The sequence below is a fragment of the Eulemur rufifrons genome, chromosome 1 (assembly GCF_041146395.1).
Source record: "Eulemur rufifrons isolate Redbay chromosome 1, OSU_ERuf_1, whole genome shotgun sequence".
Classification (NCBI taxonomy): domain Eukaryota; kingdom Metazoa; phylum Chordata; class Mammalia; order Primates; family Lemuridae; genus Eulemur; species Eulemur rufifrons.
Genome location: NC_090983.1, coordinates 14286259 through 14305649, shown reverse-complemented (window position 1 = coordinate 14305649; position 19391 = coordinate 14286259). Strand labels below are relative to the sequence as shown.

The following is a 19391-nucleotide window of genomic DNA, read 5'->3' as shown; positions in this document are numbered from 1 at the left end:
TGTTGGGATGATTTTTAAAGGGAAATTGAAGGCATTTTATGCTTCTATATTAGCTGAAATTAGGGCTTAGCACAATTTCCAGCAAGAACTGTTTGTGGTATGTATTCCTAACAGGAAACATAGGCAAATTAATTTTTTATCTCCTTTCCCAACACTGTTCGAAAAGCTACAATTGGGGCGTAATTCTCGTGTGATCTGTAAGTGTGGGGTGCATAGGCTGCCGGAAGGGCTCTAAATCCGGGCGGGGAGCTGGAGTGAGCCCTGAGTGCAGCCTGCAGAAGACGTGCAATGACAGAAGTTGGTGACGGCACCAGAATGATGCCAAGATCAGAGGTCCCTACGTGGCAGTGAGCCAAGGTCTAAGGGCCGAAGCAGGCAGGCTGGCCCTGGGTCACTTTGCCTCAGACCAGAAACCACTCATGTCCTTTCTGCTGCACTGGACACCGGGTGGCCTCTGACATTCTGCGGTCTGGCACCTCAGAGGCTGCTCCAGTGGGGTGTGTTGTCAGACGCAAAGGACTCGCGGCAGTGAACTGACAATTGGCCTGACTGGGAAGGGGAGGTGGGGAGACTCCCTGAGGCCAGTGGCTGGGTAGCCAAACGACCTGGGACTCTAGCTATGGAGACGGCCCACTGCGGCTGAGAAGTTAGTCGAAGTGGCTTTTGGGAAGCAGGTAATTTACTTTAGTGAGAAAGATCAGAAGTGCTACTTAAATCCCAGATTGCCGAATAGGAAGCTCGGTGGGGAACGTGCTTGCAGGTTGAATTGAGGATGCCTCCACTTTTCCCAAATAAGTAGAAAACAACCACATTCAGGGACAGCAGATTTGAGGTCTAGCACTGCTGTGTGTTGCATCTGTGTTTCTAGGTAAGTCCCAGTTATGGGTAAAATAATTAAGGGATTAAACCGTCCATAGTAATCAGTCTCCATTTGTTTTGTCTTTTTATTAGGTACTTGCTTTTTGGATTATAAATGCAGACAGACATTTGAATTAGGTTGTAGTGTTACTTGAAATAGCACAACATCGGAAACAAGCTACTATGCAACAGTAAGGATTTACCCAATTAAATAATTGATATATCAAGATACAGAACAATATTCAGCTCTTTAACGTTCCTCAGTTAAATATTTATTGATATAACAGCTTTATTCCTAATTTCTAAAAGCGGAGAACTACCTGATGCCCTTCAACTGGTGAATAGATAAACTATGGTACATCTATTCAATGTATCACCTTGGATGGTTCTCCTGTGAATTTTGCTAAATGAAAGAAGCCAACTGAAAAGGCTACGTACCGTTAGATTCCGTTTCTGTGACATCTGGACAAAGCAAAGTTATAGTGATGGAGAACTATCCAGCGGTTTCCTGGAGTTGGGGTGGTCGGAAGGCTCCTCTAGAAATGGGATACATGAAAGAGTTTTTGAGGGGATGATATAACCAATTGTTGTGGGACCCAAGTCTAAACACAAAATTCATTTATGTTTTCCACACATCTTATACATATGTCCTGCAGATAATTTTATACACTAGTTGCAATAACATGCGACCCATCACATTAAGTCAGGTGTGAAATTTTCCACTTGTGACATCATGTCAGTGCTCAAACAGTTTCAGATTTTGGAGCATTTCAATTTTGAATTTTTGGATTAGGGATACTCAATCTGTATTGCATTTTAGTGTATAAGTACCAGTTTATTTACAGTAAAAGCAAGCTATGCTATAAGCATATGGTTGGTTATATTCATGTCTGTTCATCCCACTAGATTGTGGGTCCTTTCAGGGTAAGAATCTTATTTCCTTCGCCTTTGTATAACCACCCCCCCGCACACACACACAGTTCCCAGCAGCGTGCCTGACAGTAGCGTACAGTAAATGTCTAGTGGGTTGCAATGGATGTTATCTGTCATCTGTTGGTAAATACATTTTTTCTATTATTTTTCTATACTTTATTGAGTCAGATTTGACAAGATTCATCCATTAGTCTGAATATTGCATTCATCATGGGAGTCCAAGCTAGATCATTCATCTAATATTCTTTTCAACATAATTTTGTTTTGCCTGTAGGAATAAACTTTAATGTGAAAAATGTAATAGAAAGTGTCATGCAGTAGCAAATATCATTCAAGCATGGATGTTCATGTTTGTGTTTCTAGAACTCAAAAGAGTTGAGTGTGGCAAGTGTAGAGATGTGTAAGAAGTGACCTCGGGATGGTGGGCCAGCAGCATGAGGCTCTGGGGCTATTTGAGGGACCAGTTTTTAGAAGAGAGGGAAGACTCCTGGCAAGAGCATCTCAAGACATGCTGCTTTACGCTTTGCACATTTCATTTAATAAATGGGAGGATGATGTCACCAGGGATGGAGAAGAAAGTTCTGCAGTTCCTAGTGGATTTGAGCATTTCATAAATAGAGATCTGGTACCTGGTTCTTGGATATAGGTGTGTAAGTGGTACCTAGAGATTAAGGAGAGGTATTGGTATGTTACATGTGTAGGACAAGAAATCTGGGGCTCCACTTTTTTGGGTTCAAAACAAAAAATTTTTAAACTTAATGATACTTTATTGATGTGTAGCATACATAGAGAAAGGGCACAAATTACAAATGTACAGCTCAATTAGTGTTCAATCAAGTAAACACACTTAAGTAACCATCACCCACATTAGGAAATACTGCATTATCAGTACCTTGAAAATTCTCTTATGCCTTCTTCTCCGCATCTCCCCAAAGGTACCTGCTTCCCAGATCTCTGACACCATAGGTTAGTCGAACTTCATATAAATGGAATTATACAGTATGCTTTCTTCTGCACTGGGCCTCTTTTACTCCCTGTTATGTTTGTGAAATTCACCCATGTTGTTGTATGTAGTTTTAGTTAATTAATTTTTATTATTGTATAATACTCAATTTGTAACTACATCACACTTTATCCCTTCTAATATTGATGCACATTTGGGTTGTTTCCAGTTTGAGGCTATTATAAATGATGTTAAACCCAAACTTTCTTTTACAAGCCTTTTAGAGCAACTATATGTTTTCCTTTTGAATATGAATTTAGATGGAAAATTGCTGGGTAACGTGGCATGCATATGTTCAGCTTTAGTATGTACAGTTGTGTTTTCCAAAGAATGTTACCAGTTTACACTCTCACCAGTAATGTATAAGATTTCCAGTTCTTCACATCATTGTCTGCTCTTGTTAATGTCACTTTCATTTTAGCCATTCTAGGGGCTGTGTCTTTGGATCTCATGTGGTTTTGACGTCTCTGAATAATGACATTTAGCTTCTTTTCATATGTTTATTAGCCATTTAGATATCCTTCTTTGGCAGGGTTGAGGGTGACTTTTACTGATTTTTTTTTATTGGTTTGTTTATCTTTTACTTATTTATTGGTGAGTTGTTGGTCATATACATATATTGCAATTTTGCCCCTACTCTATAACTTGCTTTTTCACTCTAAAAGTGGTATCTTGGCCGGGCGCGGTGGCTCACACCTGTAATCCTAGCACTCTGGGAGGCCGAGGCGGGTGGATCGCTCAAGGTCAGGAGTTCGAGACCAGCCTGAGCAAGAGCGAGACCCCGTCTCTACTAAAAATAGAAAGAAATTATATGGACAACTAAAAATATGTATATAGAAAAATTAGCCAGGCATAGTGGCGCATGCCTGTAGTCCCAGCTACTCAGGAGGCTGAGGCAGGAGGATCGCTTGAGCCCAGGAGTTTGAGGTTGCTGTGAGCTAGGCTGACGCCACGGCACTCACTCTAGCCTGGGCAACAAAGTGAGACTCTGTCTCAAAAAAAAAAAAAAAAAAAGGTAAAAAAGGTAAAAGTGGTATCTTTTGGTGAACAGAAGTTCTTAATTTTACTATAGTACAATTTATCAGTCTTTACCATATGGTTTATAATTTTTTGTGCTCTGTTTGAGATATTTTACCTACTACAAGATCATAAAGGTATTCTCTTATATTTGAGAAGTTATATTATTTTTCTTATTTAGAGCTACATCAAATTGATTTTGTGATTCATTGTTGATCTACGTGAATACCTAATTTACTCAGCACCATTTGTTGAAAGAATTATCCTCTATCCTTTTACTGAAGTAGCAACTTTGTCATAAATCAAGTGACTGTTTATACTTTCTCTACACAGTAGTCTCCCCTTGTCCAAGGGGGATACATTTCAAGACCCCCTGTGGATGTCTGAAACCACAGGTAGTACTGAACCCTATATATACTGTGATTATTCCTATCCATACATACCTGTGATAAAGTTTAATTTATAAATTAGGCACAGTAAGAGATTAACAATAGTAACTAATAATAAAATAGAACAATTATAATATATTGCAGTAAAAGTTATGTGAATGTGATCTGTCTCTGCCTCTCTCTCAAAATATTGTATTGTACTCACCTATTTTCAGAACACAGTTGACTGTGGGTAACTGAAACTGCAGAAAGTGAAACTTGCAGGGCACGGTGGCTCACGCCTGTAATCCTAGCACTTTGGGAGGTCGAGGCGGGAGGATCACTTGAGGCCAGGAGTTCAGAAAGTGAAACTGCGCATCTGTACTCCACACTCTTTCCATTAGTCTGCTTGCCCATCTTCGTGCCAGTATTACTGTCTTATTTACTGTAGCTTTGTTATAAGTATTGACGTCAGGTAGTGAAAGTCTTCCAACCTTTGTCTTCAAAATTATCTTTGCTATTCTTGGCCCTTTGTATTTTCTTTCTTTTTTTTTTTTTTTTCAATTTAATTTTACAGAATCAAAGAGTCTAACAGTATATCTTGTTAGATACAGTATGTCCTCATAATGTATACATTATTTCTTGTACAATGATATGAAATATGGGAAATATTCATGATAAATTATTAAGTGAACAGTGCAAGTTAAAAACAATAGTTTCATATTTTTTCCCCACCCCCCCTTTCCCGAGTCAGCACCTTCAAGTGTTACCACTCCCCAAACGGTGCGCAATGCACTCATTGTGTAGGCATACCCCCATCCCCTCCCCCACCCCCCACCTCAGTCTGATGTCCAATTGGTGTCGTTCCCAGATTTGTATTTAGGTGATGATCAGGGAAACCAATTTTCTGGTGAGTACATGTGATGCTTGTTTTTCCATTCTTGGGATATTTCACTTAATATAATGGGTTCCAACTCTCTCCAGGAGAACCATAGAGATGTCGTATCTTCATCATTCCTTATAGCTGAGTAATAGTCCATGGTATACATATACCACAGTTTACTAATCCAATCATGTATTGATGGGCATTTGGGTTGTTTCCACATCTTTGCTATTGTGAATTGTGCTGCTATAAACATTTGGGTACATGTGCCTTTGTTACAGAATGACCTTTTTTCCTTTGGGTATATGCCCAGTAATGGGATTGCTGGGTCAAATGGCAGGTCTACTTGAATCTGTTTAAGATACCTCCATAATGCTTTCCACAGGGGTTGCACTAGTTTGCAGTCCCACCAGGCCCTTTGTATTTTCATATAAATTTTGGAATCAGCTTACCATTTTCTCCGATGCTGGACTTTTTATTGGGATTAAATTGAATCTATAGATGAATTTGGAAGAATTAGTATCTTGTGCAATATTGAGTATTCCAATACCTGGGCATAGTACATCCCTTTATTTACAGCTTTGCATTATCTCGGTAATGTTGTTATTTCTGTGTAGAGGTCTTGCATATCATATATTAGATATATTTCTAAGTATTTTATCTGCTAGGCACCATTCTAAGTATTTTACATGTATTAACTACCTCATAGAGCAGTTAACAGAAACGATATGAGAGAAGTACTATTATTATCCCTTTTTTACAGGTGAGGTATAGAGAAGTAACAGACCAAGGTCATATAGTTGGTGAAAGACTGAACAGAGATTTAAAACCAAGTAGTCTGACTTCAAAATGCATGCTTTTAATTACCATTCTATACTGTGCCTCCAAGATATTCATGAATGCATTTAATTGTAAGCAATGAAAATATATTAATATTAAATGTCCATCAATCAGATCTAGTTAAATAAAGCATGATATTTCCATAGAATAGAATATTATACAGCCTTTAAAATACAGTTGTCCCTCAGTATCTCTGGGGGATTGGTTCCAGGACCCCCCATGGTTACCAAAATCCATGGATGCTCAGGTCCCTTATATGAAACATCATAGTATTTGCATATAACCTCCACACATCCTCTCATATATTAATACTTTAAATAGTCTCTAGGTCACTTATAGTACCTAGTACAATGTAAAATCTATGTAAACAGTTGTTATGCTTTATTGTTAATAATGACAAAGAAAAAAAGTCTGTGCATGTTCAGTACAGATGCAAGCATCCATTTTTCCCCCGAATAGTTTTCATTCTGAGGTTGGTTGAATCCATGGATACAGAGCCCACAGATACAGAGAGCCAACTCTAACATAGCTCTGTTATGCTCTGTTATTATGGAAAGGTGTCTGTGACATATTAATTTCTAAAAAGCAGATTGCAGAACAGCTTGTACAGTACGGTGCTACTGTTGTAAAAATGTGGGCATGTAGGGGGGGATGGGCACAGGCCTCTGAAATGCTTTTTTTAATAGTGAGCCTGATTTGTTATTGAAAAACAATAGAGCTATTTTTGCTTAATGGACAGATGGTATGTCTTATTCTCTCTCTATCCAAATATATTTCTTGGTAAATAATAGCTAATTAAAAATAAAAACACAGGATAGCTATTGAATGATTGAATAAATAATTATTTGAGGTCTATTATTATTTACATGAGGATTTCCTGGAAGAGAAGGAAGATTTTAGACTTTACTGTGATGAAAGCTAACTCTTTCGTATTCCACCAGTACTTGCATTTCTTATGATTTTTTTTATTTTTGCACTGTATCTTTTTAAAAAATAGAACAACACTTAAAGTAAATTTTGGCAACCAAATGAGTACATGGGTTTCAAAGAGCTTATGTCTTTTGTCCTCTTTATTGTTTGAGAATCAATTTTAAAACTCGTAAACCATTGATTTGCAAAATTCCTCTTGAGCATTGCAACCTTACCTCCCAAATGCAATTGAACAAGGGAACCAAGTTCTCAACAGAATTAATATCCCTCCTTTCTCTCTCTGTGGTGGCTGTTTCAAAATGAGAAATTCCACCTTAAAAAATTTAGAGACTAGAGCTGGGCCAAGTCGCCTGTGAAAAGAAATAGCAGTAGCCAGTCAGTCACAAAAGGGCAATTGGACTGTTTATCTACCACGACCATAAAACTGCCCAAGAACTGGTCTATTACCAAAATATATCCTGTTGGTGATCTGACAAACCTTCACTGGAGTGCAGCAGACAGATGCAGAAGAGCGACATAATGGGCTTGCATCTACGCTCTGAAGATCAGCTCAAGGTCTAGAACTTCATTTCAATCTCAAAACACTACTGAGGTCTGTGTTTATGTACATCTGTGCGAATGTTCCTTAAAACACACTCATCTGGGAAAGGAAATAAACACTTCTTGTATCATATGTTTAAATGCACATAGGGTTTCCTGTAAGGACTGTGATATATTTGATTTTTCTTTAAGCCCTGACACTGGCATAAAGTTATTTCACGTGCACAGATCCATGGCATAGTTTGCTCTCCACACCATACTCCTGAGCTCTCACTACATTTCTGAAAACAAAGGGTCACCCAAGCACCACAATCTTGTGCCTCATTACATCTTGGATGTCATTTCTCCCTCATAATAAAGTTTAAATGGCTTTAACTTCTTTTCACTTGATACATACTTAATGACAAGGAAGGCATGAATTCTATACTTGAGATTGTCCAGCCTCATCAAAGAGAGAACATGGCTGTATCTGACTTCGCTAGATCAGTCTGCAAAGCAAGACTGCCCTTTTATATAAACATCCAGTAATGGCCACCCCTACCATGGTAGAAAAGCTGCAAAGTATTCCCCCAGGGAGTTCTGCTTTTGGACAGGAGCCAGGCCTCAAGGGCTCACGCCATCATTCCCCAGGGGGTCAGTGACAAAGGACTAGGATAGATTTACTTTTCCTCTAAATGTGAGCACCCACATCACCAGGTCTACAAAGAATTCCCAAATCTTTCTCTTGTGCCTCTTTGCATACAGTTATTACTACATTGGAATATCACTTTAGGACTTTCAAAGACTACAATAATAGCACTAATAAAATTCACAAGTTTGTATTCTTTTACACATGTTTTCCAAAAGCAGGCCAGAAGCTCTGACATGCCACTTTCAGCATGAAGAGCTCACACTGGCCTCTGTGATTTAGGTGAGACAGTGTTCGCCATCCACAGGTGTGATCCGCTGACGCCTCAGCATCACCGGGGAGCTTGTGAGAAATGCAGACTCTTAGGCCCTGCCCAGACCTACTGAATTAGAACCTGCATTTTAATGAGCTTCCCAGCAGATTTGAATGCAAGATACAATCTGAAAAGCACTGAGACAATCTACACACATCCCAGCAAATATGGTGACAACACCAATTAAATTTCAACATGCATGGGCCTGTTTAACAATTATATTACATTGAACGTGACTCTCTTTTTTCTTGGTTCTCAGAGGCTCCTCTGCCCACCCCGATTTGAGAAAAATCACTTAAATATTTGACAGTATGTTTTGTGTCTTCTACCAGGTTGCCCTTCCCTATACTTGTCATTCTCACAAGCTGCTTGGCAGTTGTCAAAGATGATGTTATAACCTGTCTGGAGGCTTGTTTGATCTAATGTCATAATCCCATTGATCTGCCAAATCCTGTGATTCATTATAATTAGAACTGTTCATATTAATGTGAATTATGGGTGGGGAAATTTTGTCTGTTTCATGAAGAACTACTGTTTGGACTTGTTAGATTCTGTGAAGCCAGAACAAGCAAGTGATCGTTTCCTAAATCATACTTACATTGAATAAAGCTTAGGAATATCTAGTATACCCAAATACCTTTCTAGTTAATATTGATATTATAATATAAAACACATGTAATAATACCTTTTTATATCATCACATTAAGAAGTATAATACCTGCCTTATTTACCTTTTTAGCAAACTAGTGCCATTTAAGGAGAATATAAAAAGGAAAACAAGATTAAAATTATAATTTTCACTACATGGAATGTGCATATGCAATCATCTAAGATAATTTTCTTTATAAATCTTCAGTCATATGAATAAACACTGAAATAATTATCCACTTACTAGAGTATATTTTTAAATGATAAAGTCAAAACTTTCTTCTAAATATAAGATGAATATGTGGCAAAGATTTTTTTATTCAACTCATTAATTAATGAAGGTACAGTAAGATTTAATAAAAGAACTAGTAAATAAATTGTATAGACAATTTAATAAATATTACATTAAGATTGCTGGGTTATATACAGAACTGGTTATATGTTCTATGGAGTTACTATTCTATATGGCAACAAACTGTAATCTTTGGAGGAATCATTTCCACTGAACAGAAATTATTTACCTTTCAACCAGATAAAAATCTGCCAACTAACCTGTCACTCTACTAAGTCTGAGACCTTTAATTAGTAGTAAACAGTAAGTTGAACAAAGTATTTTCTCTTTTATAATCCTTGGGTGGCCTTTGCCTCCGTATGACGTAGAAATAAGGTTTTACCTTATGTCAGTATTTTGTATAATTTTTCTCAAAATACTCATAGAAAACCATTTTCTGTTTTTAAAAAGTCAACATAATTTCTACTGAAGGTTTAAATATATTTACTCTCCAAGTGACATTCCTTCTAAACTTACAGAAGGTGCGAGCTGACATACCTTTTCCTACCTCACATAGTCACTGCTGAGCTTCAGGGAGTTTTCAAAAAGTTTTATAACCATAGTCTTCTGGAAAGAGGAAAAGAAATAAAAAAAAGAAAAAATAAAAAAGAAAAAGAAAAGTTTTATAACCATAGATGTCCATGCCTAGTGTCCTTAGTTCTTAGATTTGTAACAATGCTAGAATATCTAAAATGGCTCAGAAAATAGCCATGACGTGGAAAGGAAGGGTTTCAGTGATAGAGTACCGCACTCAAAGACCTATTAATATCAGGAGATTCTATTGCTTTTGCTCACACCTTGTGGCCAGGTAAATCGGCTTCCTGCTTTTGACTCATCTCCATGGACATTGATGTACTTTAATAGGAAAGTAATATTTTTGAACTTACGTGTATTCACTTTTTCTTCCCTATGCATATGCTAATTATATAACTTGTAGGTTTCTTTCTGTAATCATTTATATTCATATTCATGAACAATCTTGCCTCCTTCTTGCCATTTGGCTGCTATTGAATCATCTGCGTTATTCTTAGAAATCGAATTGTGAGCTAGCATAGAAAAGAATAAATATTCTGAGTGTCTTAACTAGGAAACACTGACTGATCTATAACTAACAGTTATTTTCTAGAATAACTGCAGGGTTTGGGTTTGTTTTAGTTTGTTTTAATGTCAGTGTCTGCTTGCATTCAAAGCATTCATGGCATCTGCAAAGAAGTAGGTCTTGGCTTTTGCTCTGCTCCTGGCTTCAGCTCACTCTGTGAAGGCAGCCAAGGGCAGAGAAGGCCCTTCACATTCTCAGCAGGGGACCTGGCAGAGGGGAAGATGCCAGAATCATAGTGTTCTCAGCATAAATAGTTCCAAGATCTGAATGCATTCTTTCCTAACAATTGAATGAATGGGTTTGTTCTCACCCCTTCTTTCTAGCTAGCTAACCTTGTGCTGCGTTGGCCTGTTCAATAGCATTCTTCAGTGAAGATGTTTGGAGATAGAATGTAAATTTGTCGCAGGAAACTGCATATGGGAATGTGGTGATGTAGGGTCAGAATTCACAAATGCTGGGAGTTCTCAGGGTTAGGGCCTGCTGTTGAAATACTTAGAAATACTTAGAGGTGTTTACTAAAAAGAGGAGTGTTTCTATTTGGCCAAGAATAAAAATGCCCTATTTTATGTGTTTATATAAGCATTCACTAAAATTTGTTCTGATGCTTGGGATAGCTCTATTAGCATTCTTTTCTAAACACTTAGATTGCTTGTCTCTATTATTGTTTCCCGTAATGAGATATAATAAAACTCAAGCTTTTATCTAAACACTAAGTTTTATAAATGTGAAAATGAGAAAGGTATGAAAATCAAAGGGATTTAGATCTTACATTTTAACTTTGAAAAATATTAGTTTCATGTAATGATTTTTTTTTCAAATAATTTAAAACCTTGGATGGTAAATTGAATTAAATGTTGATTATATTTTAAACAATGCAATCTGTGGGGTAGCGCTGGGAACGCTTCTTATATGCCTTTATTTTAGATGTTACTTAGATCATGGAGGGATGGTATGTTGATTATTGTACAGATTCTTGGGGGCATTTCATTTTTTTGGCATGTGAAAAATTATAAGCCTTACTTCATTATTCCTACTTTAGTATACTTTGAAGCGTTCTGATTTTAACATTCTGTTTTTTTCCTCCTAATTACATATTATTATAATAATAATAATAAAACAGGCATTGACTGTAGAAAATTTGGAAAATACTGTAGAGCATAGAGAAGATAATAATTATCTGTAATACCCTAACACAGAAAATGACTCTTAACATTTTTATTTTCCTCTGATATTTTATCCAAATATACAAGTATATATTTATATAAAATTAGGATCATCCTTTATGTAAAGTTTGTAACATTTTACTTATGGTTACTTTGAAACCATTAAAAAAAAAAAAGAGGTTGCAGAAATCTACCTTTTCAAATGGAAAATATTCCTGCTATATCATTAAATAAAAAAGCAGGATGTATTTTTATCTCATTTTTGGAGTAAGCAACATAATATGTTTGATTTAGATCTTTCTAGATTCCTATTATGACATGTGCTCCATTCTTTATGCCATTTTTGCTTGTTTATATTTCCTGGTGTTTCTGTAATGGAGCATGTGTTCCTTTTGGGGCTTAATTGGCATGAGTTGAAGTAACTCAGCAAGAATCATCCCTATATGTAAATCTTTGGGAGCCACTTTATTATCTTCCCAGATTATTTTCTTAGAATAAATTTCTAGGGGTGGAATTATTGAGCTTAGGGGTTTGAATTATGTTGTGTATTTTGTATACTTCGTAGTCTAATTATATTCCTCTATGAAAAGGAGTTTTAAATTTGTTCTTTGCAAAGTAAAGAGTATTTATTCTGCCATTTTTGCTCTCATGTCTTTTCCATATCATGCCTTTTGCACAATTATCTTTACCTATCTTCTCTATATTTCATCTGTCTTTATAAACTATATGCTCTCCTTCCTCTCTTCTCTTCCTTTTGCCTGTGCCCCAAATCCACCCGTTCACGACAGAATTCTCCCATTGCTGGCTAGTTTCTCCCCATCTCTGTTTTTGTTCTCTATTAATTGTCACTTGCCCCACAGTTTGCCTTTGCTGTTCTATAGAATTGTGAACTGTTTTCCCTCTGGCATCACGTACGTGCCAAACACTGCGGTTCCAAAGAAATCACCTCCTAATTCTGAATTTACAAAAGAAAAAAAAATGAAAACAAGAGATCCAATTCAAAGATGAACATTTTGTGAGCTTTTATGTTTCTGCGAATTTAGTAACTTTAAAAAAACTAATGCAAAAAGTTGTTCTCAAATTTTCGAGTATTTACAGTCCTTATTTTTAGAAGCTGTTTAAAATAATTTTATTATAAGAAATTTAGAGCCCCAAATTAGAAAACTCATTAGCTATGGTTTTCCTTACAAAAATACCTAAAAGTCTTATTACAATATCACCTTTTATGGCTGAAAATCCAACTGTGTGGTTAGAAGGAAAAAAAAAAATCTACACCAACACCCATATTGACTAAAATTACTTTTGCCTCAACTGCTGGGCTGTGGACCAAAATAGTCTAGGTTCCTGATGCATTCAAGACAAACAGAATTCGTTTATAAAGAATGTTCCAACCAGATGTCTGGGAATTTGGTAACTGCAGTTACAAAGCAAACCAGAGGGAAGGAGGGCACATTTTTATTTATATTTTGAAACAATGGGTACTAACTAGTATAGATATTTAGGGTAAGAGAAAGCATTCCATTCTCGCAATCACCATAACTAAGTGTCTGCTACATGTAGGCCCCGCGCTGGGGGCTTTGAGGAATAATGCAAAGATGTAAGAGCCCCTGCTTTGCTGACCAACTTAGAGGAGAAGCAGGCAAACACATAGCTGCAGCAACAGGCAATACAAGGAAGGGCTTTTTGAGTAATATTAAGCAAGTCCCTCCATGTTTAATTCAGGGACAGGGAAAGAGAGGTTATTTCCAACTGTGATGATATATGAAGATATTTTGGAAAGGAAGTAGCTTTTGAACTTAACCTTACAGGAACTGAAAAGATCTTGATAGAGATGGTTAAAGTATGCTGTACATAGAAAGAACACGAAATTGTATTAGGCATGTTTGGGAAGAGCAAGTAGACCTATTTGAGGGGAGTGGAAAACTCAAATGTGAAAGTGAGGGAAAACCTGGAATAATAGGTTAAGGAAACTCATATCCTGGAGGACTTTGACAACAAACCTCTAGGCTAACATTGTCAGCGTAGATTCGTTACATCAGAATTACCTTGGAGTGTTAAAATGCAGCTTCCTGGACCACACTTCGGATCAGAATCAGAGGGCAGTACCCTGAATCTGTATTTTAACAATCTTCTTAGGAGATCCAGTGCACACTGGAATTTGAGGACATCTGCCATTGAAACAGCCATCAGGACTCTGTGGCCTACAGGTATGAGGAAGATGGAGTCTTCCCTTTGGAAGTTCCTCTGCCTCCAAAGCAACATTCTTTAGCTCAGTGCTTTATAGATTTAGATAAAATGACTCCTTCATCTTCCCTAACTTCCTCAGGGCTCAGATATGAGTCCAGTGGAGCTGCCTGGGAGACAAACTAAGTGGCAGGATCTTCTCTCCCCGACGAGAGAAGAGAGGCTTGCTTGTGGCTTGCGGTCAAGCTGTTGTGCCTGGCTCCGCTCCTTCCCTCAAAATTCTTGTTCCTTTAAGAACACACAAACAAACTGTCCTCAGACTTCAGCAGGTGACATTCTATCACGCCATCCCCTGCAGAGGACACAGGAAGTGTCCCGAGATTCCCACTCATAAGGAAGTTGAAAGGCAGACACTGTTTGGAAGGAGAGACTGAGTTTCATTTCACTTTCTTTTTAAGGAGGTAGTATATTCACATGATACAAAATTCAAAAGGTACACAGGGTGTCTTGTGAAAAGTCTCCTTCCCAACTGCGTGCCCCAGTTATCCAAGTGCATGTCTTTGTGTAGTCGAGTAAAAATGTATCTATAGATTTCCCCAGGTTTTAAAATAGAAATAACATACTAAATGATACTGTATGCAATGGTCTGCACCTTGCTTTTTAAAGTTTCATATTAGAGCTTCCTCATTCTTTTTGCAGCTGCGTAGTATTGTATTTCATTGTATGACTCTATCGTAGTTAAATTTAACTGGTCCTCTATAGATGGAACTTGGGTCATTTCCAGTGCCTTGCTGTTACAGACAATAGTACAATGGATAACTTGTGAAAACCTCATTTCAGACATGGGCAGTTACATCCCGAAGGTCAAGTCCCAGAGTGAGATTGTTGGGTCAGAGGATAAATAAACGTGTAATTTTTAAAGCTATTGACAACTTCCTCCCCATAAAGGTTGCACCATTTTGCAATCCTATGATTAATGAGAACGAGTCCTCCTTTCCCTCTGCAGTTTCATTAGCAAAATGAAAACCCTTGGGTTTTTGTCAGCAGGGATATGTGAGGAGCGGATTCTCCGCATGGCTTGTGTGGAAGGTGGAGGCAGGGAGCCGGCATGTTGGGAACCTCGCTAGGTGGCCAGAGCCTGGTTTGTAGACAGCATGGGCATCAGTGCCAACAAAAGAGCCCACCAGCTTTCTTATTTTTGTTTATTTGTTTGAAATGTATTACATTCTTTTAATTTTATTTTTTTAATTAACAGATTGACTTTATTTTTGTCATAAAATTCTATGAATTTGAACACATGTATAGAGTTGAGTAACCACCACATTACAGAGCAGTTGCATCACCCCCAAAAGTCCCTCATGCCAGCCCCTTGTGGTCACACCCTCTCCCCACCTCTAGAGCCCCTAGGCAACCACTAATCAATTCTCTGTCACCATGGTTTTATCTTACAGAGAATGTCATGTAAATCGACCCATATAGCATGTAACCCTTGGAGCTTGGCTTTTCCCGGTCAGCATAGTTTCCTGGAAGTTTCATCTCAGTTGTCACATTCATCAGTAGTTTGTTGCTTTTTACTTTTGAGAAGTAATCCATTGTCTGAGTGTTCCACAGTTTATTTGCCCCTTCCATCCACTGAATGACATTGGGGTTGGTTCCTGTCTGGGGTGACTAATAGAATGGCTGCAAACATGCGTGAGTACTGATGTTTGTGGGGACGTACATTTCACTTTCTCCTCAGTATGGCGTAATTTTCATATCTTAGGAGTAAGTTAAGGGATATTTTCTTATATTTAAAAGGCATTTATGTTTCCGTTTCTGTAAACTACTCATTTCCTTTACCCATTTTTCTCTTTGGTTGTTAGTAATTTCCATTTTAGACAAGTTGGTTTCGGGGGGCTGACGGGACATCTGGATGAATGTATTAATTGGATCAACACTTGTGTGCACATATGGGAAGTAACATTCATGGGGTGTCGGGCAGGGAGGGAGGGGGGAGGAGGAGATGGGTAAATTCATACCTGATGGGTGCAGTGCACACTATGTGGACACTTGTAGCTCTAACTCAGGAAATGCAAAGGCAATATGTAACCAAAGCGTTTGTACCCTCGTAACGTTCTGAAATAAAAAGAAAAATAAAAAGAAATGCAGGCCTAGAGTTTGAGAGAGATGGCTGAGGATACAGATTTGAGAGCTGCACAGGTAGAGAATGGAGAGATAAAGCCATGGACCCACGCAGACTCTTCAAGAGAGAAAATATATAAGGCTTGAAGATAGAATCTGTGGAAATGCCCATGTTTAGGATATGGAAAGAGGAAGATCTAAAGGAAGAAACCAAGAAAGAGACTTCTTACAGATCACAGAAGAAGTAGGATAGTGCAGAGTAACATTAATAAAAGCAGAATATTAAAGGTCTGCTAAGTAAAGAGTTTTAATCTCCAAGGCACAGTGTTCAGAGGAAGAGAAAACATCTCTCTCTGAGAATTCCAAATAAAAGCCCTGTAATTCATTCTGACTGGACTGGCTGGGTCACGTGATCACCCCTGCACTGTTGTGGGGGGGGTCCAATGCATGGATTGGCCTACATAGGTCACGTGCTTCAACTCCATTAATTTCTCAGAACCTCATAGGGCCCCAAGGAGAAATATGGGGCTGTTGGTCGGAAGACATAGATGCTAAAGAAAAAACCAAGGAATGTCTAGTTAGTGGTCTTCGAGAGTAGTGTATCATCTAAGTCAGGAGCTTAGGCAGCAGCTGTATGTCAAGTTGAGAAACTGGAAGTAACGTGTAGAAAATTCAATGAAAGAGTTTGGTTCAATTTGGGCAACCAGGAAGCTTAAATGAAGGATTTTTCTTTTTTCCTAAATCAAGACAACATCCCTCCCTATTCTTAGGTGCAAGAAAACGAACCACAGAGAGGGAGGCCATGGAGATATGGAGCCCGAGGGCATAATGGAGGGGAAGGATGGTGCAGGAAGTGAGAGGCTGCCCCCAGGGGGACAGGCAGGCTCCGCACCTCTCTGTACTGCAGTCAGAACCACCTTGTAAAAGAGAAGATCTAGTCGTGTTGTTACCCAGTGAGAGCCACTTCAGGGGTTCCACGCTTCTCCCAGGACGTCTTCCTTTCAGAGTGGATTGGACGGTACGGCCCTGTGTGGAGTGACCCCTGTCTGTGTTTACTCTCTCCAGCCCCAGGGGGCTGTCAAGATCCAGGCACTGACTGGCCTCTTCCCCTCTTAGATAACGGTAATTGTCTGTCTCTCACTGGACTGCAAGGTCTGCGGCATAGGTGGGGATTGTGTTTGTCTGGTCCACGCTGGTCTAGCACTGGGTCTGGCATACAGCAGGCGCTCACGCATGCTCACTGGAAGAATGGATGGATGCCTGCTACTCTGTGAAACTTGCTGCTGCCTTTGTAACTATTTCTAAGATCTAATTCCCACCCATCGTTTTACCCAAATCAGATGTCATTTATTAGACACTAAGCAAGAGAAAGAAATAATGAAAAATAATGAAGTTATTAGAAAAAGAAAAGACCAAGCTTTAGAATTTTAATATATGTATGTGGGAAAAAGAGTGGAAGGAAACATGCCAAAGTATAGACAGTGTTTAACTCTAGGTAGTGCAACTATGGATCTATTAATTACATTAAAACTTCAACTTTTAATAAATTTTGCAACAAGAAGACTAAAAGGAAAAGAAAATGTACAGCATCGAGGAGTTAAAGATATTTTAAGCAGGGAAGGAAGGGAGGAGGAGGAAGGAAGAAAGAAAATCACTGTCCCAAAGAATGGGATTAATTAAATAAAACTTGGTACATCCACTCAATGAAATTTTATGTACACTATTTGAAATCTTGTCTCTGAAGACAGGGTGATAGTGCCAAGGCTGAAATGGTGAAGCTTTGATACCATCACATCCCAAATGTCTTCTCAAGCCTCCCAAATGAACATATCCTCTAAATAACAATGCTGTGCTCGCTGTGAATATGGCTTCCCCCTCCAGCCGGCCTACAGCCCCAACCCCTGCCGCCAAGAGAGGAGAGCACCACCTCTGTGCATACGGCGACAATGGCTGTGGTTATAAGTATTTAAATACTTACAATATTTATGTAATAAAATAAGATTGAAGAAACAATGAGATTATAGCTATTCATTAAGAAAAGGCCAGGCATAGTGGCTCACGCCTGTAATACCAGCACTTTGAGATGCCAAGGCAGGAGGATCATTTAAGCCCAGGAGTTCAAGACCGGTCTGGGCAACACAGTGAGACCCCATCTTTACAAAACAATAAAAACATTAGCTGGGCATGGTGGCTGGCACCTATAGTCTCAGCTACTCAGGAGGCTGAGAGGCAGGAGGATCACTGGAGCCCAGGAATTCAAGGTTACAGTGAGCTCTGATCGGGCCCCTGCATTCCAGTCTGAGTAACAGAGCAAGATCCTATCTCTAAAAAAAGAAAGCAAATACAGAATTTATTCCAAAAGTTGGAAAAACTGGAAGAAAATATATAGCATGATTGTTGTGTGCATCTTCTCCTATTTTCATTTTAATTTTTTACCGCCTTAAGCTTTCTTTGAACATGTACTATAAAATGAAACAATGCAAAAATATTTTAAATATCAAATCATCCATATGTGACTCAACATTTTACGTATATACAAGGAAGCACCTGTTGGCTCACACTGTTCTTTTCTCTCCTTCTCAAAGGATGTGCTGGGTGGCGTCCTGATCACCGCGCTCCTCATTGTCCTCACCTACCCTGCCTGGACCTTCATCGACTGCCTGGACTCGGCCAGTCCCCTCTTGCCTGTGTGTGTCATAGTCGTGCCATTCTTCCTGTGTTACAATTACCCCGTGTCTGATTACTACAGCCCAACCAGAGCGGACACCACCACCATTCTGGCTGCCGGGGCCGGAGTGACCATAGGATTCTGGATCAACCATTTCTTCCAGCTCGTGTCCAAGCCCGCTGAATCGCTCCCTGTCATTCAGGACATCCCACCATTCATCACTGACACATTACTTTTGGGTCTGACCAAATTTGCGGTGGGAATTGTGTTGATCCTCTTGGTTCGTCAACTTGTACAGAATCTCTCACTGCAAGTATTATACACATGGTTCAAGGTGGTCACGAGGAACAAGGAGGCCAGGCGGAGACTGGAGATCGAAGTGCCTTACAAGTTTGTTACCTACACATCTGTGGGCATCTGTGCTACAACCTTTGTGCCAATGCTGCACAGATTTTTGGGATTACCATGAGTCTCAAACAGTTGGAAATGAGCCCACTGGACATGAGAGCCAAAACAAGTTGTTGGTGGGCAAGTCTTGACAACTCATTTCTCTTAAAAAAAAAAAAAAAAAATCTTAAGTCACATTGTGATGCTACAGTTGAACCCAGGTTAAAAAAAAAACCACAATTAAGATCTTTAAGGACGGCTCTCCCCACCCCATTCTCTTATCTGGACTTGGGATCTAGTCATGAGCTGGAAGGAATTGTGGCCTGGCTTAGGAATGGCTCTGAGCCCTGCTGGGTTCTAGAGAGCCAGCAGAGATGGGTGATCTGGGAGGCTGGAGGAAGAGCTTTTCTCAGTTATGACCTTGCCCAGCCCTGAATCTCATTTCCAAAGTGAGGACTTTGGTCCGGGAGAAAGGGT

At 38.9% G+C, this 19391-nt stretch overlaps 1 protein-coding gene across 1 annotated transcript in view; it reads left to right on the top strand.

Annotated features, from left to right (window-relative positions):
- SGPP2 (sphingosine-1-phosphate phosphatase 2) overlaps positions 1-19164 on the top strand; it is a 105147-nt gene extending 85983 nt beyond the window's left edge. Inside the window, exon 7 of the mRNA XM_069466884.1 lies at positions 18445-19164. Within this exon, the coding sequence (XP_069322985.1) occupies positions 18445-18996 (552 nt within the window). The 3' untranslated portion in view covers positions 18997-19164. The remainder of the gene's footprint in view (positions 1-18444) is intronic.
- Positions 19165-19391: the final 227 nt, after the last annotated feature.